The 16,983-nt window shown below is 41.6% G+C and overlaps 1 protein-coding gene across 2 annotated transcripts in view; it reads right to left on the bottom strand.

Annotated features, from left to right (window-relative positions):
• calcr (calcitonin receptor) overlaps window positions 1-16,983 on the bottom strand; it is a 282,986-nt gene that overhangs the window by 147,498 nt on the left and 118,505 nt on the right. For both annotated transcript variants that reach the window (XM_072252000.1, XM_072251999.1), the window contains exon 2: window positions 2,546-2,632. In XM_072252000.1, coding sequence (XP_072108101.1) covers window positions 2,546-2,596 — 51 coding nt within the window. In that variant the 5' untranslated portion in view covers window positions 2,597-2,632. The remainder of the gene's footprint in view (window positions 1-2,545; window positions 2,633-16,983) is intronic.

Raw genomic sequence — 16,983 nt, 5'->3', positions numbered from 1 at the left:
AGGTTTATTTTTTTAATGGTTTTTCTTCAGCCTTCTGATTTTAGAGGCAAGTGTGCTATGAACTGAATCAGGGTCATACAACAAATGTTCAGTTATCTCTTAGCCCAATCCATAACTGGTAAAACCCAATGTGTTTGAAAGTCAGCTACATCTGTAACCTGACACTTCCCTTGTCAATGAGAGTACTGAAAACTATTGCAGTTTGTAATGAGTTATTAATAATAACTATATTGACTTAATTCATGAGGCTTAATATTTGTTAATTTTGAAGCCTGTCTGACTTGTCTAAGGTTAAACTATGAATATTCAATATAATCATGATCAGGTCCCAAAGTGCAGCTCAAGCTGACCTGTAAGGAAGAGGAGCTCACGCAGACTTCAGTCGGCAGTGGCCAAGTGGACCACATAGGGTGAACCAGCAGCAGAGATGGACAGAGCACGGGAACAACTACAAGCAGGCCCAGTAATGTAAAGAGGTACAAGTGAATCAAGTCCTGAAGAAGGGTCTCGGCCCAAAATGTCGACTGTTTACTCTTTTCTGTAGATGCTGCCTGGCCTGCTGAGTTCCTCCAGCATTTTGTGTGTGTTCCTCAAGTCATTAGTTTAGGCAGGCTGAAGTATGAACAGGCTGAGAAGGTGGAGCTAAACGAAATTGATTCACGTAGGGCAGAGATGAAGAAAACAGCAAAGAAATGTGTTGCTGGTAGGACAACGAAGAGTGCATCTGGCAAACCGGGCGCGGACCATTTCAAGCTGACCTAAAAGGGGGAAGTAGAGTCGGCGTGACACTGACTTGAAAGGGTGATGGTCTAGTAGATTGTAAGCTGAACTATGAGCAGGAATAGACAGTGGGAAGGGGCAATTAACCAAAGAATAATGGAACATAGGACAAGCCCTTTGATCTGCAATATTGTGCCAAACTAATTCATCTAGTAGTTAAATGCCAATGAAACTAATCCCTTCTCCCAACACAAGACCATATCCCTCTATAGTGCGCATATTCATGTGTCTATCAAAGAACTTCTTCAGTGCCTTAGTTATATTTGCCTCCACTATCACACCAGCAGAGCATTCCAGGCACTCTATACTCTGTATGCAAAATCAAAACAGCCCCACACTTCTCCTTTTCACTTACTTCTGTGTAAGGAAGGAGGTAAGTTTGATTCCTCCTGAGTATACTGTATGTTAAAATGTGTAACATCAAATGGAAGCTTGTGAGACAAAATTGTGTTAGTCTGGGATGTGAGGATGTTTTGAAAAAAATACAAGGAAACCAGTCCACAGCCATGATTTGAGAACTAATCTATAGTATGTACCTGTGTATAGACTGGAGATGTGCATCTTGAGATTAGACATTGATAAGGATGTTTTCTTCATTACAGACCTGTTACCTCTGTTTCTAAGCTATGTGTCCAGGCCAAAGGTCACAGGAGATTAGAAGGTACAGTCTGGTACCACTAGGGACTGGGACTAAAGGAAAAGTATTGGGGTAAAATTTATGTTAGGTTTTTGAAGGGATCTTGAAGGGGCAATTTCTTTGTGCAAATGAGGATCTTTTCTTAGGCTGTGTGGCAACTAGTGCTAAGAGTTGGAGATAGAGACAAGGATGAGAGAGAGAGAGAGAGAGAGAGCGAGAGAGAGAGAGAGATTAGAGATATAGTATATAAGTGAATAAAACAAGAAAAAGCTGTTGGGTACCTGCAGTTCACTCCAACAGTATATTGTGTAGAGTGGCTGGGTGATTGCTTGATGAGTATTATTCTGTCTCTTTTACTACTTTATTAATTATTTTCTTCCTTTCTATGTTTATTCTTTATATAACTATAATAAAATGATTTCTTATAATATTTAGCACAAGTACACTGCCTTGTTTATGGATACCTTTTGCTGCTGAATCAGAAAAGAACAAAGAGCAAATTTTAAAATATTTTTGCTACACCCATAAATGCATGCTCTTCAGTGTTAGATATTTTGATGCTGGGAGAAAGATACCGGCTGTTCACTCCAGGTGGCTCATAAACATAAATTTCTATCTGGTCTCCCCTCAGTTTCCGCCAGTCCAGAGAAAACAACCCAAGTCTGTCCAGCCTCGCCCTCTAGCACATCTAGGCTGCATCCTGCTAAACCTTGCTGCTATCTCTCCAGAATCTCCACATCCTTCCCTTCATGGGGTAACCAGAATTTATTGCAGAAACTTCATTTGTGGACTACTCAAGGTTTTATAATTCTGCAACATAACTTCCTGACCTTCCAACTTAGTACCTTGACTAATAAAGGCAAGCATACCAAATGCCTTCTTAGTCACTCACAGAATGTATGCAGTCACTTTCAGGGAGCTGTGAACCTGGACTCAATGATCCCTTCGTACATCAGTAGAACTTGTAGCAGTAATCATTCCCTGGGTGAAGCAGAGAGTGTTGGGTGTTGGGAAGTAAACTACAAAGTGTGAACAAGGTGCAGACTTCCCAGGGTGAAGCAGAAGTTATGAGAATAAACAGGATGAGTACAGAAAGGAGTAAAGCTAGCTTGGCATTGTTTTACTTACCAAAGTAAATGCCACCATTAACATGAAGGTATGTATGAGAAGTCTTGCCATGGTTGCTTCTGTCGGACTGGTGCCAACTATCGTTTTCTGAAAATGCAATTAAAAATGAAGAAGTATGTATTACTAAGTTACATAATGTTATATAAAATACACAGGATAGAGAAATTCCATTAGCTCATAAAGCCACATGCTTGAGTTCATGCCCCACATACATTGTCTCTCATTTTGCAACATCTTTAGTATCCTCCAACATCCTAATTCGCTTGTCAATCTCTTCTCCCTGAGTACAACCCATGCCACTTGCATCAAATCTTCCTCATAATTGTGAATTCCACGTTCTAACTAGAAAGGACATTTATCCTGAATTCTGTACTAATTTATTAATGTACATGTACAGGTGTCCCCCGCTTTTCAAACATTGGCTTTACGAAACCTCACTGTTACGAAAGACCTACATTAGTACCCTGTTTTCGCTTTCAGAAGGTGTTTTCACCATTACAAAAAAAAGCAACGCGCAAAAAAAAATCAGTGCACAATAAAAGGCACTGCACCACACGCCCCGAGCAGTTACTCTCCCCGGATTCTGAACGGCATTGCTTTAACATGTGCCTGTGAGCAGCCGTTTGCAAGATGAGTTTTATGGTGTCGGAAAAGCCTAAAAGAGCTCATAGGGGTGTTACACTTAGCGTAAATCTAGACATAATTAAGTGCCTCGATCGTGGTGAACGAAGTAAGGACTAAGTGAGTTTGGCTTGTGGAAGCTGACGAAGATGATGTTGAAGAGGTTTTGGCATCCCATGACCAAGAACTGATAGATGAAGAGCTGATGCAATTGGAAGAGGAAAGGATAACAATCAAAACTGAATGCAGTAGTGAACGTGAAGCAACTATGCGAGATTTTCGCCTCAATGATAAAGTACGACTTTAGTTTTGAATGGGTACGTAGGTTTAGGGGATATTTGCAAAATGGTTTGAGTCCTTACAAAGAACCGTATGATAGAAAAATGCGTGAGGCTCAGCAGTCAAGCAAGCCTTTCACATCAGCCACAGCAGATGACGAACCTCAACCTTCAACATCGAGCCGGGCAGTCATAGGAGAAGATGAGCTGCCTGCTCTAATGGAAACAGATGACGAGATGACACCCCAGTGTCCCATCACCCCAACACCTGGGCCGCGGGCAGATACTGTACCGATTTGTGGAGAATGCAGCAGTAGCCGGGAGGCACACAGCACATCTTTAAGAAAAAAGCCAAAATAGACATTCTAATTAATTAGGTGCCGTCCCACACGTAAATGTCGGCCCAGATCAAAGGCGGTGCAATCGGCACTGATCTGGGCCGACAATTACATCCCAGGCAACACCTAATTAATTAGCATGTTTATTTCGGCTTTTTTTCTTAAAGATGTGCTAGATGCCTCCCGGCTGCTGCTGGACCCCTGCGTGCCTCGTGACAATGTATCGTTCGGCGGCCTAGAGGGTGGGGGCCGCTGCACCAGCCAACTTGCAATGACTTAGTGTAACACACCATCATCAGTGTGTTCGGCACTGTCCCAATTCCGGTAAGTGATACTACACTGTACATACATTATTTCTACTTTATATGGACTGTGTATTTTTATGTGTTATTTGGTATGATTTGGCAACTTAATAGCTTAAAGGTTACTGGAGAGCACTTGCACCGTGTTTTTGCCAACAGTGCTTGAGTGAGATTTTCTGCCAATGGCACTTGCGTGAGATTTTCACTTCGGAGAGCAGTGTAGTAATGATTGTGGAAAAGTATTTCTACTTTATATAGGCTGTGTATTTATCATGTCATTCCTGCTTTTACTATGTGTTACTGTTATTTTAGGTTTTATGTGTTATTTGGCATGATTTGGTAGGTTATTTTTGGGTCTGCAAATGCTCACAAAATTTTCCCATATAAATAAATGGTAATTGCTTCTTCGCTTTACGACATTTCAGCTTACAAACCTTCGGATGGCGGGGGAAACCTGTATTTTGAAGTCTGGTTTTGGTTCTTCCCATGTAGAAACATATTCTTTGCATCTATTTTACCAAGCCCTCTTTCTAAGAGGTTCTATCAGGTTGCTCCTAAGACCTCACTCTGTGTAACGGTGCCCTGCCTGCTAATTCCAGTAATTTATTAGTAAATGAAAAGCAGAAAACTGAAGATGCTGGTAATCTGAAATGACTGCCTCAAAATATAGGAAAGGAGAGTTAAGTTCAAAGTTCAAAGTAAAGGTTATTATCGGAGTACATACATGTCACCACGTACAACCCTGAGGTTCATTTTCTGCGGGCATACTTAGCAAATTTATAGAACAGTAACTGTAAACCAGATCTGTAAACCGTAAACAGACTATGTAAATACAGATAGTAAACAAATAGCAATAAATAACAAGCATGAAATAACAAAATAAAGGAGTCCTTTTTGTTGAAGAGCTTGATGGTTGAGGCGTAGTAACTGTTCTTGACTCTAGTGGTGCAAGTCCTGAGGAATCTGTACCTTATGGCAGCAATGAGGAAAGAGCATGGGCTGGGTGGTGAGAATTTTTGATGATGGATGCTGCTTTTTTTTATGGCAACACTTCATGTAGATGTGCTCAATGGTTGACAGGGTTTTACCCATCATGTACTGGGCTGAGTCCACTACCTTTTGTAGGATTAATGCTTAGGCTATGTGATGGATATTCACTGTCCACAGTCTAGGAGGACTATTTTTGCCATGTTCAGCTTTTTAACACAGCAGCTGACACTTCCAGGGATATAAGTGTCATTTTTGAGTAAGTTAAACTCCCAACCAATATTCTTTGGTCAGGTTCTTATTATAACCAAGAACTAGTCTTCAGTTCTTAATATAAATTGGATTCTGAAGTTAAAAGGCCAACTTTGCAAGTAAGCAGCACTGTCTATAGAGAGCAAACTGTTGGCCCACAGTACCCAATGTCATCACAACTGATGTTAATAGAACCATAGAAACATAGAAAATAGGTGCAGGAGTAGGCCATTCGGCCCTTCAAGCCTGCACCACCATTTATTATGATCATGGCTGATCATCCAACTCAGAACCCCGCCCCAGCCTTCCCTCCATACCCCCTGATCCCCGTAGCCACAAGGGCCATATCTAACTCCCTCTTAAATATAGCCAATGAACTGGCCTCAACTGTTTCCTGTGGCAGAGAATTCCACAGATTCACCACTCTCTGTGTGAAGAAGTTTTTCCTAATCTCGGTCCTAAAAGGCTTCCCCTTTATCCTCAAACTGTGACCCCTCGTTCTGGACTTCCCCAACATCGGGAACAATCTTCCTGCATCTAGCCTGTCCAATCCCTTTAGGATTTTATACGTTTCAATCAGATCCCCCCTCAATCTTCTAAATTCCAATGAGTACAAGCCCAGTTCATCCAGTTTTTCTTCATATGAAAGTCCTGCCATCCCAGGAATCAAACTGGTGAACCTTCTCTGTACTCCCTCTATGGCAAGGATGTCTTTCCTCAGATTAGGGGACCAAAACTGCACATAATACTCCAGGTGTGGTCTACCTTGTACAACTGCAGTAGTACCTCCCTGCTCCTGTACTCGAATCCTCTCGCTATAAGTGCCAGCATACCATTCGCCTTTTTCACCGCCTGCTGTACCTGCATGCCCACTTTCAATGACTGGTGTATAATGACACCCAGGTCTCATTGCACCTCCCCTTTTCCTAATTGGCCACCATTCAGATAATAATCTGTTTTCCTATTTTTGCCACCAAAATGGATAACTTCACATTTATCCACATTAAATTGCATCTGCCATGGATTTGCCCACTCACCCAACCTATCCAAGTCACTCTGCATCCTCTTAGCATCCTCCTCACAGCTAACAATGCCACCCAGCTTCGTGTCATCCGCAAACTTGGAGATACTGCATTTAATTCCCTCATCCAAGTCATTAATATATATTGGAAACAACTGGGGTCCCAGCACTGAGCCTTGCGGTACCCCACTAGTCACCGCCTGCCATTCTGAAAAGGTCCCGTTTATTCCCACTCTTTGCTTCCTGTCTGCTAACCAATTCTCCACCCACATCAATACCTTACCCCCAATACCGTGTGCTTTAAGTTTGCACACTACCTGAGAAACATTGTTTCTCTCAACAGATGCTGTCTGTTCTGATTACCATTTTCAGCACGTTTTATTTTCATACAATTATTATTTATTTTTCTGCATTTTCCTTTTGTCCTGCTTTCCTCTTTGTGGAATGAATTCCAAAGCTGTGAATATTCTCCAAAATGATCTGGCAAAGTTTCTCAACAGAACTGGCCTGTTTTTAAATTTTATCATTTTAAAAGTGAACTTCAGTGCTTTGTCTGAACGCTATTAATTTTTTAAATTACCTTCGCACCAATTTGAGTCATATGTGTTTCTGTAGCTCTAGGTCTGTTTGCTTTTCCAGCTATTTATTCTTCGGCTTTCAAAATGCAGGAAAATTTCTAGAGCAAAGCTAACCTTTACAGGGGAGATGAGTCGTACCTGAATGGGCAGGACCAATATCCTGGTGGGGAAATTTGCAGGAGCTAGTAAGGAGGGTTGAACTTAGTCTGGAACATTTGGGAGGAGGGTTTAGTGTCGCCCTCTGAAGCTCAAAGTAGTAGTGTCACCGGAGAAAAAGCTAAGGCAGTTTTAGAAGTGAAAGCAAGCAAATTCAGAAGCCAAGGCAGGCAGTGCAGAACGGGGAGCAAGGAAAATCTAATAGACTAAATTACAGTTATTTTAATGAAGGAAATCTGGCAGGTAAGGCAGAGGAAATTAGAGTATGGATACGTAAATGTGGCTGGGATATTATAGCTGGGTTAAAAACATTAATTTCCCCATGGCTGGGTTTGCCATAGTGCTATGCGTTTGGAGTGGCAGAATTTGCTGAGGGTGTCCAGGAAATTTTTCTCGTGCAGTATGTTGTTAACCCTACCAGAAAGTGGGAAGTACTCAAACCCATACTGGGGAAAGAGGCCAGACAAAGGTCTGAAGACACAAGAGACTACAGATACTGGAATATGGAGCAACAAATAATGTGCTGGAGGAACTCAGTGGGTGATGCAGCATCTGTGAGATGAAAGGAATTGTCAACATATCAGGTCAAAGCCCTGCACTGAGATGGCCAGCACTGGGAGGGGAAGGAGATTGGCAAGAAGGCTGCTAAGGTGACTGGCAGACTGACAGCAGATAGTGCCAAGCAGAGGAGGTGAGCAAAGGTGGCGCTGGAAGACTCTGGCAGGTGAATGACACGTGGAAGCAGACAGAGAAAGAGGAAACTATTTCTAAAAAACACATGGAGTAAGCAGGGGGGAGCAGGGATAGGAAACTGAAGATCGAAGACAGCTGCTGTTGAAAGATAAACAGGAACACACAGTGCTACTAGTGTTGAATTTGGATAATTAATGGAGATGAAAACAGGAACCTTTAGGGAAAAGTGAATAATTGCAGATGGAGGGGTAAGGATGGAGGAAATCTGTATGTGAAGTGAGTCGATGGTGCCAGGACTGGAAAGAAAATGAAGGTGGGTAAGGAATGATTGGGGGGGGGGGGGTAAGAAATGGGGACAGAAATAAAACTGGAGGATCAGAAAGATAATGGGTATGGAATGGGAGCTGCCAGAAACTGGAAAAATCAATATTCATGCGATTGGACTGAAGGCTATTCTGGCGTAATATAAACTGTTGCTCTTCCAAGTTGTGTTGGGAAGGTGAGTGAAAACCATAAGACATGGAAACATAATCATTCTGTTTAATCTCCCCTGGATCCTCTCCAATGCCAACACATCCTTTCTTGGATAAGGGGCCCAAAACTGCTCACAATATTCCAAGTGCAGGCTGACCAATGCCTTATAAAGCCTTAGAATCACATCCTTGCATTTATATCCTAGTCTTCTCGAAACGAATGCCAACAGTGCATTTTCCTTCCTTACCACTGACTCAACTTGCAAGTTAACCTTTAGGGAATCATACATTAGGACTCCCAGGTCCCTCGGCGCCTCAGATTTTTGAATTTTCTTCCCCTTTAGAAAATAGTCCGCGCCTTTATTCCTACCACTGAAGTGCATTTCCGTGCACTTCCCTATACTATATTCCACCTCCCATTCCTCCAGTCTGTCTAATTCTTTCTGTGAACTTCCTGCTTCCTCAACACTACCTGCCCCTCCGCTTATCTTTCTATCATCCACAAACTTGGCCACAAGGCCATCAATTCCTTCATCCAAGTCATTGACATAATATGAAAAGAAGCAGTCCCAACACTGACCCCTGCTGCACACCACTAGTCACCGGCAGACAACCAGAAAAGGTTCCTTTTACTCCTGCTATTTGCTTACTGCCAGACAACTAATCTTCTATCCATGTTAGTACATTTCCTATAGCACCATGGGCTCTTACTTTGTTAAGCAGCCTCATATACAGCACCTTGTCAAAGACCTTCTGAAAATTCAAATAAATGACATCCAATGACTCTTTTTTGTCTATCCTGACTGTTATTTCCTCAAAGAATTTCAATATATTTGTCAGGTAAGATTTTCACTTAAGGAAACCATTCTGATGTTGGCCTATTTTGTCATAGGCCTCCAAGTACCCCAAAACTTCATCTGTCCTAGTAGACTCCAACACCTTTCCAACCAATGAAGTCAGGCTAACTGGCCTATAATTTTCTTTCGTCTGCCTACCTCCCTTCCAAAAGTGTGGAGTGATATTTGCAATTTTACAGTCCTCCGAAGCTATTTCAGAATCTAGTGACTCCTGAGAGATTATTACTAATGCATCCACAATCTCTTCAGCTACCTCTTTCAAAAACCTGAGGTGTAGTGCACCTGGGGAATTTATATACCTTCAGACTTTTCAGCTTCCCAAGCACCTTCTCCTTCATAATAGCAATGACACTCACTCCTGTCTCCTGTCTCTCTTGCATTTCTGTCATTCTGTTAGTGTCCTCTTCAGCTTAATTTTCCAATGATCCGATACCCACTCTTGTTTCTCTTTTACTCCTTACATATCTGAAAAAACTTTTTGTACCCTTTTTTATATTATTGGTTATCTTACTTTCATATTTCATCTTTTCTCTCTTTATGACTTTTTAGTTGCCTTCTGTTGGTTTTAAAAAGCTTCCCAATGCTCTACCTTTCCCCTAATTTTTGCTAGATTATATACCCCCTCTTTTAGTATTACGCTCTCTCTGACTCTGCTTCTCAGCCACGACTGCTATATCTTCCCTTGCCTCTGTAATACACTATACTCCACTGTAAAACTAGTAACTGCAATTTTAGCTTCTCTTTCTCAAACAGGAGGATGAATTCCATCATATTCTGATCACTGTCTCCTAAGGGTTCCTTTACCTTTAGTTCTCTAATCAAATCAGGGCCATTGCATTACATCCAAACCAGAATTGCTGTTCCCCTGGGCTCAAAAACAAGCTACTCTAAAAAGCCATCTTGTAGGTATTCTTCAAATTCCCTCTCTTGGGATCCAGCACCTACCTGATTTTCCCAATCTATATGCCTGTTAAAGTCCCCTATGATTATCGCAACATTGCCCTTTTTACATGCCTTATCTATTTCCCGTTGTAATTTGTACATCATGGCTACTGTTTGAAGGTCTGTGTATAACTCCCATCAGGATCTTTTTACTCTTGCAGTTTCTTAACTCTACCCCATGGATTCTACATCTTCAGATCATATGTCACCTCTTTCTTAGAATTTATTTAGTTTTTTTTCTAACAGAGCTGCCACAAACCCTCTGCCTACCTGCCTGTCCTTTTGATATAATTGTATCCTTGGATGTTAAACTCTCAACAATAATCCTTTTCCAGCAATGATTCGGAGATGCCAAAAACATCATACCTGCCAACCTCTAACTGCATGTGTTCAGACCTCTTTCAGTCCTGTATTCATCACACTTTTTGATTTTGGGCGCCTGTTACATTTTAGCTCATCCCACTGACTGCCCTATCACCTGCTGCCTGTCTTTCCTCACAATCTCACTACACACTGCATCTAGTTTTATACCAATTTTTCCATCCTGAGCCCTATCACACAAATTACTTTAAACTCACCCCCATAGCATTAACAAACCTGCCTGCAAGGATATTGGTCGCAGTCAGGTTCAGGTATAACCTGTCTATTTTGTACAGATCATACAAAGAAATCCAGACCCAGAAGAAATCCCAAATCTGCCCCCCTGCACCAATTCATCTGCCAGTCACTCTATTCTTGCCCTCACTGGAACGTGGCACATGCTGGATTAGAACCCTGGAGATCCTGCTTTCCAGCTTTCTGCCTAACTCCCTGTATTTTCTCTTCAGGGCCTCCTCTCTTTTCCTATCTCTGTCGCTGGTACCTAGATGTAACATGACTTCCCTCTTCCTTCAGAATGCTGTGAACCCGATCTGAGGCATTCCTGACCCTGACACGTAGGAGGCAAGATACCATTCAGGAGTCTCTTTCATGTCCACAGAATCTCCAATCGCTACTGCATTCCTCTTCTGCCCTCTTCACTTTGAGCTACAGAGCTTGACTCAGTGTCAGAGACCTGGTCACTGTGGTCTCCCAACATGGTCGTTTCCATCTCCCCTACCCCCCACTCCCCCACAACAGTATCCAACATGGTATACTTTCTATTGAGGAGAAGGGCCATAGGGGTACTCTGCATTGGATGCCTATTCACTTTCCCTCTCCCCACAGTCACCCAGGTACCTTCCTCCTGCAACTTAGGGGTGATTCATCACCACCTTTGATTTGGACTGCTACAGTGATGTCATCATCAAACTTCATTATGGCACTGGAGTTCTGCTTAGCCTCACAGTCATAAGTGTAATGTGAGTAGAGCAGGGGGTTAAGCACACAGCCTTACGGTGCACCTGTGCTGATGGAGATGGCACTACCTCCAGACCCATTCTCAGTGCACGAGCTATGGATGAACAGCTTACATCTCCCTTCTTTTTATTGGCTCCGCACAGATTTTAGACTCCTGAAAACAGCTGAAAGTGCTGGAGCTTTTTTAAACCTCACGCTGCATCAGCAGTGTGCAATACCTTGTGCTGATCTTGTGTGATTGGGTGAGCACTTCAAGACCAGTGACTATAATTCTATTAGTTTTACAGTAGCTATGGAGAAAGATAGAACTGGCCCACTAATTAGAGTGCTAAATTGGGGCAAGAATAATTGGTTTTGGCCCGAAGCGTCGATTGTATTTTTTCCATAGATGCTGCCTGGCCTGCTAAATTCCTCCAGCATTTTGTGTGTGTTGCAAGGATAATTTTGATGACATTAGGAGGAACTTGAAAAAGTTCATTGAAAGAGTCCAATCACAAACAAAAGAAAATCTGCAGATGCTGGGAATCCAAGCAACGCATACGGAATGCTGGAGGAACTCAGCAGGCCAGGCAGCATCTGTGGAAAAGAGTAAACAGTCAATGTTTTGGGCCGAGACCCTTCATGAGGAGAGGACAAAATTCAAGGTAGTAGGTGATAGGTGACAGGTGAAACTGGGAGGGAGAGGGGTGAAGTAAAGAGCTGGGAAGTCAATTGGTGAAAGAGGTAGAGGGTTGGAGAAGGGGGAATCTGAGAGAAGATGACAGAGGGCCATGGAGGAAAGGAAAGGGAGAGGAACACCAGAGGGAGGTGATGAGCAGGTAAGGTGAGAAAGGGAAGGTGGGGGGGAGCAATACCAGAAGAAATCAATGTTTATGCCATCAGATTGGTGGCTACCCAAAGAGAACATAAAGTGTTGCTCCTTCAGTCTGAGTGTGGCCTCATTGTGACAGTAGAGGAGGCCTTGGACTGAATGCCAGAATGGAAATGGGAAGAGGAATTAAAATGGGTGGCCACTGGGAGATCCTACTTTTCTGGTGGATGGAGCATAGGAGTTCGGCGAAGCGGTCTTCCAATCTATGCTGCGTCTCGCAGATATACAGGAGGCCACACTGGGAGCACTAGATACAATAGCTAGCTCACAGGTGAAATGTCACCTCTTTGAAAGGGGTTGTTTACAGGTAAAGGGGTATCTAGCAAGTAGAAGCTTTCAAGAAGTTACACAGGAAAAGTTCAGAGCCAGCCTGTTCTTGGTAGAGTGAAAGGCAAAGCTGGCAACATTGGGGAACGTTGGATAATGTTGAAGCTCAGGTCATGAAAAGGAGGCATTGGTCAGGAGTGGGTTGTTGAGATCAAGCATGTCCTTTTAAGAGTATAAGACATGTAAGACTACATAAAATGAGGAAATGAAGAGGAAAAAATAGAATGTCAGATAGCTTTACCAGATAAGGTAAAGGGGAATCCTAAGAGAATTTAATTATATCAAGAGTAAAAGGATAACCAGAGAGAGAGCACTATAGTCCAGGTGCAGGTTGATGGGACCAAGGAGAATAATAGTTTGGAACAGACGAGATGAGCTGAAGGGTCTGTTTCAGTATTGCAGTGCTCTATGACTCTACAATAGGTCTTCTTAAAGATCAAATATCGTCATCTATGCATTGAGTTAAAGGAGATGGGTAAGATGATAAATTAATATTTTTTGTGTCTATTCACAGTGGAGAAGGAAATGGAAGCTTGGGAATTCAGGGAAGTGAATACTGATGACTTGAAACATCTCCACATTACAAAACAGAAGGTTCTGACGGTCTTGAAGTCCCATATCCTGACTGTGTATCCAAAGACATTGTGGGAAGCCAAGGAAGAAATTGCTGTAGACCCCAGTAAATTTGTTGGATCTTTCTTAGCCACAGGTGAGATACAAAAAAACTGAAAGGTCACTAATGCTTTATCTTTATTTAAGATGATCTGCGAAGACAAGCCAGGGAACTACAGATCACTGTGCCCAATATCAGTGTTGGGAAAATTACTGGCGGGGATTCTGAGAGATAGGAGAGGACTGATTGAAGATAGTCAGCATTGTTTTGTACTTGGGAAATTATGTCTCAGAAATTTATTAGATTTTTTTTTTGAAGAGGTACCAAAATGATTGACAAGGGCAGGTTGGTAGACTCTGTTTAATGGACTTTGACATGGTACCTCCAGAATGACTTTGCCAATTGGATTAAAAATTGGTTGGTAGTAGGAGTCAGGGGTGTTGTTGAAAGGTTGTTCTTCCAGACTGGAGACCTGTGCACTGCAGGGATCACTGCTGGGTTCATTGTTGTTCATCATCTGTATAAACAACTTAGATGAGAATTTAGTTGGAATGGTTAGCAAGTTTGCAGATGACACCAAATGTGATGGTACAATGGACAGTGAAGAGGATTACCTAGATTTTGACAGGATCTAGAGGAAATATGTGTAAGGTGAGAGGGATAAGATGTCCAAGGATCACAGGGACAAAGGTGGTGGGTATGTGGAATGAGCTGTAAGAAGAAGTGATAGATGAATGTACAGTTACAATAACAATGACATTGGAAGAGATACATGAAAGGTTTAGAGGGACATGAGCCGAATGCAGAGCAGACGGTACTAGCACCGGTAGAAATCTTGGTTGGTATGGACCAGCTGAACTGAAGGGCCTGTTTTCATGCTGTACAACTCCATGGCTCTAATGTCTCACTTACTTACCAGAAATTATTTTTGTACCCATATTGAAATTCCTTTACCAATGTCATCCCTGTGCTGCTAGTAAATGTTATGTTCATTCACTGTTGTCCATCTATTAGATATGTGTTTCACTAGAACGGCAAAATGTTCTTGTATGTTGTCAAACTGATCCTTTGTAATAAATGTGTCCCCTACCCACACCTCTAGCTTGTTGTGCATATACATTTAGAAACTGGATTTAGGGTTCATGAGCCCAAATTATTCATATAAATTACGGACAGCTTTGCTTCTAGGACTGACTCCTGGGGAATACCTTTACACCATTCACAGCAGCAACCATTCTTTGCTTAGCCTTTTCTTTGTGTTCCTTTGATTGACAACCAATTTTCATCCACCCTGCTACTTGACTCAATAATCCATGTGCTTACACCTTGGTCAAATTCTACAACTAAATGACAATCAAGGTATATTAGATGCACTGTCTTTGTATACTATTGATCTTGCTTACATTGGTTGATGTACTCCTGTAAAATTGTGTTGCCTGTACTATGTTCTGGGAAAAAAATCTTGAAAGGGTTAATCACTTAACTGAAAGAGATTCCAAAATTAATTCCACATAAAAGTCTGCATTGCTTTAGTTAAAAATAAATTAAAGAAATGATGAGGGTAGAAAGATTTAATTCTCTATAAATAGGTTCATGCTTTCAATGCAAAAAAAAAACAATATATACACAGGGGTATCTTCCTCTCTCATTACACACAGAATGAGCCAAGTATCCTGACATAAATATAGAAACCAGATGATGTTGATCAGTGCTTCTCAGCATTCTGCCTCTGAGAGCTACAAATAAGATGGTAGGATACCAGACACTAATGTTGTATTTGCTTTTTTATTTCATGATTTCTCATCTATGAATCTGCAGTTTTGCTGTTTAACTTATTGATTTTCTCACATTAACAGAACCACTAAACTTGACTATCAAGGTTTTGAATCATCAAATATTTGATGTCAAGTATATGAACGTGGACTTAATGGTTACTTTGACCAGCACTGTAGTATGACTCAGTGAGGATGGTTCAGCAAGTTTCCATTGAGTGGCTGAACTATACAGCAATGAGATTTCTGGATTTTATTCCTAAGCTGTGATGTATTGGCTATATTCAGTGGAAAGACAGGGGAATGGTACAATTGGCATCAGGAAAAAAGTAATAAAACATCACGGCATCTTGCCTGCTCATGAACATAATCCAATATTTGCATGGATGGAAGCTAGCAGACTGAAGATTTGTCATTGACACCGATTGATGTAGATTAGCATTTTTAAGAGTTTTGTTTTTTATAATGTTTAAATGTTTTTAGTATTTCTGCCATTCACAAAGAATTTTGTGTTTTGACAATTTTGACAGCTGACTAAACTATCTTGAATGGTTTCTTCAACACCTTGTGTGACAGATTTTATAAACCTCTACCAGTCCTCCCACATAATTCCATTTTATTGTGGGATTATACTCTGAAGCATACTCTTCTGGGATGTTTTATAAATGAATGTGGACCTTTTCCAGACTGAGTTCTACAGACACTGCATATCTGAATAGATTCAAACCAATATGTTAGAAATACTAGACAGAATGCATACAATAGGGAAATAAGTAAGAAAAATGAACCCTTCAGCCACTTGGCCTTCATTGATACTCAGTTTGCAATGAAAGATGATGCACTGAATTGCTACATTTGGTTTTGCTTCATAAACGTTTGCCTGGCTTGCTAAGCATTCCCGTCGCTTTTTGGTTTTGCTCAGATTAGTCTTTTCGATTAATTTCCAAATAAGATCTCATGATCTTTCACTCCACTACATTGGTGGTGACAATGTAAGTATGAAACTACCCTTTTACAGAATAATACAGTGTCAAATTTCTAGCCAAAACTGAACAGGTCTCCAATGACAAGAACCTGTTTTCCAGCATAGCCCCAATGGCATCATGTCATCATTTGGGAGTTCTTGGGGGTGGGGAGCATGCAGGGGAAGGGGTACTGGAGAGCAAAGAGCAGGGGCAGGGGCAGAACAAGTCCACCAATGAAATGTTCCAGCTATCAAATTTGCCAAGGACCGTCTCATTCAAACGTTCTTCATGAAACAATTAGAAGTTATTTAAAATGTTCAAAATATCAAGAGTTAAATCACATTAATATACTTAAAACATTTTAAACATTTAAATACAGTTAAGGAGGTTGAATTGATTTAAAATATAAAAATAAACTTATATATATAGAATTTTCATCGGCTGACATTTCTTTGCATTGAAATAGAGTCTGTTCCTGCAGCACACCTAAATTTATATCTTGTTTATTTGTACACAGGATATGGACATTTCTGAGAAGGTAGTATTTATTGTCCGTCCATAAACACCACTGAACAAAGTCAACCACATTGCCAGGTCTGGGACTGACCCCTAGGCCAGACCAGATATGGATGCAAACACGAGGAAATCTGCAGATGCTGGAAGTTCAAGCAACACACATCAAAGTTGCTGGTGAACGCAGCAGACCAGGCAGCATCTCTAGGAAGTGGTACAGTCGACGTTTTGGGCCGAGATCCTTCGTCAGGGAAGCCCTGACGAAGGGTCTTGGCCCAAAACGTCGACTGTACCTCTTCCTAGAGATGCTGCCTGGCCTGCTGCGTTCACCAGCAACTTTGATGTGTGTTGCCAGATATGGATGGCAGATTTCCTTCCCTGAAAGAACTAATGAACCAGATGTGTTTTTACAAGATTCCAGCAGTTTCATGGTTACTGTTACCGAAATAACACTGAGGTACAGCCTCAGAATACAAGGATGCCCCTTTAGAACAGAGATGAGGAGGAATTTCTTATGCCAGAGGACAGTGAATCTGTGGAA

The sequence above is a fragment of the Mobula birostris genome, chromosome 3, assembly GCF_030028105.1.
Source record: "Mobula birostris isolate sMobBir1 chromosome 3, sMobBir1.hap1, whole genome shotgun sequence".
Taxonomy (NCBI): domain Eukaryota; kingdom Metazoa; phylum Chordata; class Chondrichthyes; order Myliobatiformes; family Myliobatidae; genus Mobula; species Mobula birostris.
Note: the sequence above shows the minus strand (reverse complement) of the source record. Positions and strands in the feature narration are given on the sequence as shown.